The following is a 10,201-nucleotide window of genomic DNA, read 5'->3' on the forward strand; positions in this document are numbered from 1 at the left end:
TCTCACACCTCGTAAGGGACGGACGGATGAAGGACGAAAAACGGCCTAAATCAACAATTTTGCTTAATATGAGTATCGCGTCGAATGCCTTTCCACTGGACGAGAGTCCACTGCAATTTGGATGGAAAGACTTCACGCCAAAATATGGCGAGACATTAAAGTCTCACCAAGATTTAGTCAGACCTGAAAGTCTCGCCAAAATTTGGCCAGACAAAAAAGTCTCGCCACAAAACGGTCACACACAAAAGTCTGACCCCAAAATGACGAGACCTTTGTGTCTGACCACGGCCTTTAGGCCGTAACCGTCCGGCGCATTTCGGCCTTTAGGTAGTGGTCAGACACAAAAGTCTCGCCATTTTGGGGTCAGACTTTTGTGTTTGACCGTTTTTTGGCGAGACTTTCTTGTCTGACCAAATTTTGGCGAGACTTTTATGTCTTGCCTCTGGAGTGGCGAGAAGTCTGACCTTTGGATTTGTAGTGCAAGTCTGCTTCCACGGCATATTCGAAGCCACACGGGGGAGACGCCTTTCGAGTGCACGGTTTGCCACAAGAAGCTTGGACGTAAATTTATTCTGACGGTACACTTTAGAACCCATACAGGGGAGAAGCCTTATGAGTGCATCGTTTGCAACAAGAAGTTTTGTGCGCAAGGTAATCTCAGGAGTCATCTTTTAACTCACACAGAAGAAAAGCCTTATGAGTGCATGGTTTGCAGCCAGAAGTTTAGTTCAGGAACAGTACTCAAAAAACACCTTAAAGTTCACACAGGTGAGAAGCCTTATGAGTGCATGGTTTGCAACAAGAAGTTTTGTGCCCAAGGTAATCTCATAGGAGTCATCTCTTAACTCACACAGAAGAGAAGCCTTATGAGTGCACGGTTTGCAGCAAGAAGTTTAGTACAGGAACACAACTCAAAAGGCATCTTAGAGCTCACACAGGAGAGAAACCTTACGCCAGGTCTAAAAATCTCGTACGATCATACGGGATTTGAAAATTCGTTAAGGGATTCCCGTACCACTATACGAGATCCCGAGCCATACAGGATCCTGAGGTGGACGGGATCCCGTGAGGACACACGGGATCCTTTAACGAATTTTCAAAATCCCGTATGCTGGGACGGGATCCTGTACGCCAGGACGGGATCTCGTATGCCGGAAAGGAATCCTTTACCCACTAAAAGGATCCTGTGAAGTACAGATGCAAGTTCTCCTGCAGTTATAATCAAAAGATTGAATTATCTACGGGGTTGGAACCGAGATCTATCCGAATCTGCAGTCAAAATTTGGATAGCTCCAGTGGTTCTCGAGATAGCAGAAAAAAGTTGTTAGATTTCAATAAAATTCAAATGGCACTGGTGAATTTTAGCCAATATACCCCATACAAAATTTGAGCTTAAAATGTTAAAAACTTTCCGAGTTACAGCATACCTAAATTTGAAATCCCGTGCGTACTTCCCGGGATCTCGGCAGCATAAGGGATCCCGCAAGACCATCACGGGATCCCTTGTGGCTCTTCCGGGATCTCGGCAGAGTGCAGGTTCCCGTACGACCCTCTCGGGATCCTGTGCAGCCCTCCCGGGATCCCGGCTACTTAAGGGATCCCTTATGACCCTCTCGGGATCTTGTGTGACCCTTACCGGATCCCGTAAGGTCTTAAGGGATCCTGTGCGACCCTCCCGGGATCTCGAGTGTTCTAACGGGATCCCGCAAAACCATACGAGATCTCGTAAAACTAGACGGGATCCTGCAAAATGATACAGGATCCCGCAAACCACACAAGATTTTTAGACCTGGGCGAGTGCACGGTTTGCAACAGGAAGTTTTGTGCTGCACGTGGACTTAAAAGACACCTTACAATTCACACAGGAGAGGAGCCTTATGAGTACACGGTTTGTAACAACAAGTTCCGTTTAAAGAATACTTTAATCTGTCATTTAAGAACTCACACAGGAGAAAAGCCTTACGAGTGCACGGTTTGCAACAGGAAGTTAGTTACACAAAGTCATCTCATAGACCCATCTCAGGACTCACACAGGGGAGAAGCCATATGAATGCACTGTTTGCTCCAAGAAGTTTGTTTCAGGATCTCATCTCAGAAAACATCTCAGTACTCATACGGGAGAAAAGCCTTTCTAGTGCTCTGTTTGCAACAAAAAGTTTAGTAGAGGAGATCATTTTAGTCAGCATCTTGGGACCCACATGAGCCGGAGGGAAGGGGGGCTCTTTCAGGTGCATAGTTTGCAATAAGAATTTTCGCTCGTTTTCGGACAGTTATTAATTTATAATCTGAAAGTATTGTAACTGTAAACTTTGCTCAAGAAAGTTGTTCTAGTTAGAAGTATGCGTATAGAGAGAAGACATTGAGAGAATGTCAAATGGTCATTTTTTGTTCAGACTGTTTTTATTCCTCGTTTTTTTCTGCGCTTTTATGTAAATTGTTCTTCTGCCATCTTTAGTTTTCAGTTGTGCGTCACATCCCCTATGCGCACATCCTTCTGCAGAATTTTTCTTATTCCGTTATGAATGTATTCTCAAGATTTCAGTTGTATGGTTGATTGACGACGCACATTTATTTTGATTTGTCAAATTTTACCCGTTCTTAATAAGGTCGGTGGCTTTTGGCCACCAGTTCATGATTGAGCTGTTATTTTAGTACCCTGCTTTGTCGACACACACGAGACAAGTGCTAATTCGTATGCTTTGAAGTCAGTATAAATAAAAGTAAAGTTTGATCCTATGGTTTGTTTCTACAATTTGCACACTGCTTATCCCAGTCCGAGGGGGCTAACACTTCAAGAAATCGTGTACAGGCCACTCGGTATTACCCTGAATTATGGGGGTATTACATGTGTATTACGCCCTTCAAATGCCAAAATTTGGCGTATTTGATCCAAAAAGGGTAATACGTCACAGTACGCTTGATAGACTGCTTTTGTTTACCGAGTATTACACGAGTGTTTACCCCCTCGTCCCAGTTTAAACCACAGGTCTCAACGGCCGACCCACCTGTTTAGTGATTCAATGGGAAAAAGTGGCGTCTGTCGTACTATCTTTCTCTTAACGCTGCAACTGGTTAAAATCGAAGTCAAAGTTTCTTCAAAGCCGTCATAATCATCTCCTATTTTTTCTGGGATGAAAACGGTAGCCATCGAAGATTCTTTTGGATTTTGTAGAAGTAGTTTTAAAAATTGTTATGTTTAGTTCGGATCATGGCGGTGAGTAGTAGTATTCGGGTGGCCTGCAGCAAGGCAGGGACGGACGCACTCCAGACTAGGGCTGGGCGGTTCAGACATTTCCGAACCGGTTTCCGGTTCACCAAAAAACCTTTTTCCGAACCGGTATACCGGTTCAGTGAAAAATACCGGTATTTTCCACCAAACCGGTTTTTTCAACCGAACCGGCTCTTTAAAAGCATCAAAAAACAAGTAACTTCATCGGTAAAGGCTCTACAGCTGGCACACTCATTGTTAATTCTTCAAATTTCCATGAAAATCACTAGTATGCGCTAAAATATGCCGCAATTTTTCCTTGACAGCCCTTGACTTACTTGAAATGGACCAATTACAAGAAATACTTGAGCCACGGTTCGTCGGTTTACCGGTAAAACTTCGGTATTCGGTGAACCGGTTCAGTTCCTAGGTCTGAACCGGCAGGCCGGTTCTTGAAAAAACCGAACCTGCGAACCGGTATACCGGAAAACCGCCCAGCCCTACTCCAGACGCCCCATTGCTACCCGCGCGCCGCACAGTGGGCCAGCAGACGGGCGCCGGCGGCCGAATCACCAGACGCGTTCTGAACTCCAGGGTCGCTGAACAGGGCTCGAACCGAGGGTGTGACCCCACCAATCGATTCCCGGTTCGGAGAGCAATCCATTGGTGGGGCGACACGTTCGTCTCGAGTCCCATTTAGCGACTCTGGAGCTCAAAACGCGTCCGGGACTTAGACCGCCTCCGCCCGTCTTCTGGCCCACTGTGCGCCGCGTGGACTGGGGAGGGGGTTGCGAGGGGGTGGCTCGGCGCCGCAGCGCCCCACGGCTCCCTCCAGTGTGGGGCCGGACGCCCTCCGGGTCGCACGCACTGCAGGCCGCCGCCTTCGCCTCGCGCCGCCTCACAGCGTACGCGACCACGCGTCTGTGCTCTCGCTGCTCTCGCGCCTGTGCCGCAGTGTCGCACCGGAAGTGCCTGTGAAGCGAACCCCAGCGAAACCGCGCGTCGAGGAAGCCGCCCACACTGGCAAACGATGGAGTGCTTCTTCTTTTTCTTCTTTCGGCCTCAGAAAGTGGACAGCCTGAAGGATCGCCCCTTAAGTCTCGCCTCAATTAGCTGCTAAGATTGCGCAGCGAGGAATTACCGATGCAGCCAGCAGACGCCGGGGGCCGAAAGTTTGCAAACTGGATGTATTACTGAAACCATGCAAGTTCGAACAATATTGCATTTTTTTTGGACTTCAAACCAGTAATTCCTTAATTTCTCCGATTGCAGTCCTCCAGTATACTAATACATTTTCAAAGGAAGAATTACACCTCTAGATACCCTAGTTTCTTTATCTTTTTTAGTTAAAAGTTTTTTTTTTTTGTTGTTACCTAATCAATTTGACTTTGGAGACGTAAATGCCGCCGTATTCAATGGCCCTTACAAATACCGAGGAACCAGAACGATCGACATAATTAAAAGCCTTAGTGAGTCCCCACAAGTGTCCGCAACATTTTTCGAGGCTCAGCAGCGCCCTCCTCAGTGATATTAAAATAATCGGCCTACGGTACGACGTCCACCGAGGAAGCCGCACGAAAGTCTTCTGCGAGGTGCGTCGAAGTGAGGTGCTCCAAATTAGGTGCGTCAGACTGCACTGTGAGATGCGTCGGACTGCATAAGTGAGGTGCACCAAAAGTGAGGTGCACCAAAAGTGAGGTGCACCAAAAGTGAGGTGCACCAAAGTGAGGTGCGTCGGACTGCAACTGCACTGTGAGGTGCGTCACACTGCACTGTGAGACCGCAGCCATGTTGGACGCGGACTTGCCCGCCAACGCCACGGCCCAGCTGCTGTGGTCGCTGGGCCCGCGCTTCGCGCCGCTGTGCGACCACGTGTGCGCGTGGCTGTGGGAGCGCGAGGTGGCCGTCAACGCGTCCTGGTGCGCGGCGTGCGACAACGCCACGGCCGCCACGCTGCCCCTGGACGTGTGCGGTGCCCTGGCCAACCTGTCCGCGCCCCTGGCCGGCACGCGCTGCCTGCCCCGCGCGCCCACCCTGGACCGCGATGACGTCATCCGCGCCACCATGCTGGCCGTGCTGGCCATCGTGTCCACCGTGGGCAACTGCGTCACCATCCACAGCATCCGGAACAAGGCGGTGAGTGAAGAATTTATTTTCATGTCACATCACTACTGTGGAACCGCGAAGTTTTGGGAGCCTATGTACACGATGAAAACGGTTCCTGTTATTCCCAGGAACTCCCTGAAAATCGTCTTTGTCTTTACCACGTGGGAAAATTAGGAACAGTTTTTACCGTGTGCGGCACAGACCATTTAAATTGTTAAGCTACGAAATAGTTCGTAAGCTTGTGTACACTCCAAATGTCTTGCTGTGAAAGGCTGGTAAAGATCGTGTCCATAATACAAACGAAATATGTCAAAATATCTATATATATAAGGTTCAGTGAACTCTCAATGGTATGTTATTGAGTCAGGCGCACCCCCAGCCAGAACATAGCGCATTTTCACCATACTATAGAGAATCTTACCGATACAACTCTCGGTAAAAACAGTTCCTGGTTTTCTCAGGAAGCCTATGGTAAAGACAAAGGTGATTTCCAGGGAGTTCCTGGGAAAACCAGGGACCGTTTTTACCATGCTGTAAGAGTGTATGCTAAAAATACTTCTGTTTGCAAAGCCTGAAATAATTTGCAAGGTTTTTCGAGTGCACTGTTATGACATATCTGGGAAAGACCCCAAAAATTGGTGGGGGAAAAAGCCTTTGATCTTTGAGATATTCTTAAAAGAAACTCTCCATTATTTTTGGGTGGTAAAAATACCACCGCAGTGCAGTTCGCGAACAAAAATTCACGGGTATCTTTATTTATTTTCAACTTTAATTTGATTGGGGAAGTGCAGGCCACAACAAGTCCTAATCTTGATGTGGGCGTCTCGATTGGTGGGGACTCGTGGCGGGCGGAGGTCATAAACTTGGATGGGAAGTCTGGAGCAGATCGAGTCGATCCAACTTTGTGAATTAGCGGACGCGATGATAGCGAAGTAGAGAAAGGCCGATCTCGGCGTCCCCTGCCTGGGGATATTGTAATTCGGTGAGTGTTTTCTCGTAAAGAACTGGTGGACTGTGCGTAATCAGCTCATCCAGGCGTAACTTTGGCTGGCAGGCGAGACAGTGTGTTCGGCTCGGGACTGTTTACTCATGTACACAGTTGGAGATGATTTTGTCCTCGCCAGCGACAGCGAAACACACAAAGAGGAGCATTGAAGAAGGCCTAAAAGCTTCGAAACCGTCTATTATGTTCGATTGTTGAAAGTCAGCTGGGGTGGATTCAGGCGTGGTAGAACAGTTAACTTTTGTCCTTGTGCACTGAAAAAAAAGTTCTGAATCCAACAACATGTTTGTGACAATGATAAAGTGTTCTCAGATATTCCAAGAGCATCTGTGAGCGATTCTCACGTTTCGGGGTAGTTTTGGCGTCTCTGATTTGCCGAAAGTGAGAAATATCCAATTAAGTTTTTCTGATTATTGGGGTCCTGAATGATACTAGAGTTATGGCAATGGTATTTATAGTAAAGACCTTGTACTACCTTCCTAAAAACATGAGCCATAAGGTATTCCCATACGTTTTAGTGGGTGTTTTGATCACGGAAATTACGTTATCTCGGAAGTTACAAAGTGTGAAAATCGGCTTTAACGGCTGACTCGGGCTTGCTGTGGCTTAAAAGTCGTTCCAGGGTCAAATGATACTCTAAGCCCGACATTTAAGCGGAAATTTTTTTCACCTAGTGCTGCTGCAACATTGGGTAAAGGGTGCCACGGAAGTTACAGGTAATTGTTGATACACGCCATTTTATAATGCTCTAGCCCGCTTTGAGACCGTGTACAGCATCTTAGATTTCCGCGACCCATGCAATTATATCCCAGGGACTCCACTTTGATGGCTTGTGTCATGGAAAGTTTAAAGTTTGGCTTGGGGAGAAGTCCAGAGCTGCCTTTTCAAAATTTGTGTAGTGAAATTGAATATACGGAGGACATTTTTCGTTGCAGCATAAGTACCTTTGAAAGAAGTCTGGCGTATTGGTCTTCGGTCGAAATTAGCTCGAGACATGCCAAGCTTCGAATCCCCATCGACAGTTGCCAGCATTTTCGAACCACACCGCCACACTGGGGGCGGAAAGTTCGAGTATGTTCTCTTTGGACAATCACGGAAGTTACATTTAGGGTATTCCAAACGCTACGTAGACCAAACCAACGAACGTGAACTTTTCGAAATGTGTGCGTTTAGTGGGCAATGGCCCTCCCTAACGTCAGAAACAAACCCCATGTCGATATCTGCACTCGTTTGGGCACAGGAGTTAGAAGAAACGAAACTACCCCGAAACGTGAGAATCGCTCCTGTCTCGGTGTGAGACTAATGCTATCAGATTCAGAACTCTTTTTTTTTCGGTGTGCGTAGGATCTTTCAAATTGAACTCCTTGCGCTTGAGAATTGATTGGTCGTCCCTTACGCGGATTTTTCTCAGCCACCACATCGTCTTGAATAACGTCCCCTCGACTCGACCTCGGTCTTCGGAGCAGTAATTTAGTTGAACGGTACTGCTTGTCAGAGGGAAGGGCCTGCCCCGCTCGTGTCCACAATGGTCGGGCTGCTGAAAGAGATGAGGGGAGGGTGCTAGCGCGGTGCTAGCGCGGTGCTAGCGCGGTGCTTGGGCTGGAGGAGCTAGCGACAGGACTGCCCGCGAAAGGTGTGGGGAGGGGTCGGGACAAGAATGAATGGAGGAAGCGGTCGAAGCCCCAGCCGTCATGAAGGCAGAGGCAAGCCAAGTGCCCTCACGAGCCATCGGACAATGATAACAGGCGAGGTCAGGGTCATTCATTGGGAGGCTTCTCGTGGGACCATTGATGCTGGTCGGAGGACGGCAGATTGGAAGCCACAAACGCGTTGCTGCCCCGGACGGACGGGGTTGGAGCAACACTGCCAGGCCCTGAATCAATCGTCGTAACTGTTATCGTTGTTTCCCATTTAAGCAGATGATTTTCGTTAGCGTAATGGGGCGTACAGCGTCAGCGTCGGAACGAAATGAAAGAAGAACATTTTATGAGTTAAAATGAACGCAACAAACATCAAGTTTTTCGAAAATGTCCCATTGTCCCCTCGTCCAGCTACAGCCAATATCTTCCACGGATTCAGAATTCAGACATCAGATAATGAATGAGTCTTAATCAATATCATATTTCGTGCGAGTTGATTTTATCGATCACACCTATGTCGGTGAGAATTATTTTATCTCCCAAGATTTGGTGATGACAAAGGTTTCACTATCCTTCGTTCATTTCATTCACTCATTGTGAAAGGTGCATCTTATATCGCCGGTTCTACGACGGTTCACACAAATTTTTTCACATTCTGAAGTTTTGCCTAATGTTATTTCACATAGACGGTTTCACACAATTTTTTTCACACAAAGTACCATATTACATTTACAACGGTTTACACATTGTTCACACAATTTTTGTGTGAACCTATTTATTGGCAGTTCCTTGCCGATTGACTCTCCAGATGGCGGCCCTAGAGTAAGAAGACTACAGGGAAGACGGTAAGGATGTGCGAGTCAAGGATTTTCATTTCGAATCAAACTCGAATTGAATCTAAAAAAGAAATTTCGAATCGAAAAAGTTGTCTAATTAAATCGATCCGAAGTTTAAAGATTAAGAATCGAATCAAATTCGAACTGAAACAAAGAAACAAAATCCCAAAAATAGTGTGTTTTAAAACACATTTTCTGTATGAGTTAGAATATAGAGCAGAAATTTAAAAAATCTGATCTTGCTTCAATATAAAAACAATGCTAAACGCTGTGGGCGCGTCTTTTAACCGGTCCCGAGCAACCGATTCGAAGAGGAACCAACGTCTATTCGAAATTCCGAATATTCCGGGTCAAAACAAAGATATCTGTCCCCGAATCGAATCATCACTGATTCGATTAGATACCATATCCCTAGAAGACGACCGCTTCCTGGAGCACTTGGCTCGGCGTGGCCACAATTTTACGTAGTAGCCTTGTGGCGTTGGTGGCTAGTGGCCTCGTGCCCCTTGAAACCCTTCGAAATAAATGTATGTTAACTGGCATTGTAGGTGAAAAGAAATTTGTGTGAAAAAATTTGTGTGAAACTGTCTATGCGAAATTACATTAGGCGAAACTTCAATATGTGAAAAAAATTGTGTGAACCGTCGTGTTACCTATATCGCCCAATAACATTTGAGTGAGGAACCCTCCACCACCAAATTTGGTCAATAAAGTAACTCTTACCCAAATCTTGTTGATGAAGATAACCTCGCCCAATATTTCAGTCCCGCTTATGACTCTTTCATTCTCGGTGATGCCTCCCAACGTTGGAACATCCCGAGTATTCAAAAGTTTGATAAAGAAAATTGTGTTCCAGTGGAGGCATTCCTTTTGCTTTGGTCCAGTCAGGCAGGAACACCGATAACTGATTCTTAGAGTGCCCTCGGCCCGCCGAATTCCGAGGCGTGGAGAGTGAGAGAGACAGAGAGATGTGCGGTTCGGGGAGGGCCAGCAGGGTTGCGGCACAGCCCGGCGCAGCCCGGCGCAGCCCCTCGCGGCGGCAGCAGCAGTGAGAGGCTGGTTGCGCACAGTGGGCCAGAAGACCGATGGAGGCGGCCAAAACTCTAGTCGCGTTTTGAGCTCCAGAGTCGCTAAATGGGACTCGAACCGAACGTGTGACCCCACCAATGGATTGCTCTCCGAACGAGGAATCCATTGGTGGGGTCACACGCTCGGTTCGAGGCCTGTTTAGCTTCTCTGGAGCTCAAAACGCGTCTAGAGTTTTGGCCGCCTCCACCGGTCTTCTGGCCCACTGTGTTGCGCCGAGGCAATCCCTCGTTGTCTCCGTCGCTCTCATGCGCCGTGCCGTGGGTGTGCGAGAGAGACAGAGCGACCGAAGGACCTCTCGGAATCGCTCGGGAGGCAGAGC

At 47.4% G+C, this 10,201-nt stretch overlaps 1 protein-coding gene across 1 annotated transcript; it reads left to right on the forward strand.

Moving 5' to 3' along the window:
* Positions 1 to 260: 260 nt before the first annotated feature.
* On the forward strand, positions 261 to 2,246 carry LOC117642787 (zinc finger protein 470-like). The gene is given in 5 exon segments (XM_034381333.1): positions 261 to 298; positions 590 to 819; positions 1,366 to 1,664; positions 1,760 to 1,888; positions 2,013 to 2,246. Coding segments are annotated over 5 exon segments (930 nt in total).
* The last annotated feature ends 7,955 nt before the right edge of the window (positions 2,247 to 10,201 follow it).

Source organism: Thrips palmi, unplaced genomic scaffold (assembly GCF_012932325.1).
Source record: "Thrips palmi isolate BJ-2018 unplaced genomic scaffold, TpBJ-2018v1 HiC_scaffold_1, whole genome shotgun sequence".
Classification (NCBI taxonomy): Eukaryota; Metazoa; Arthropoda; class Insecta; order Thysanoptera; family Thripidae; genus Thrips; species Thrips palmi.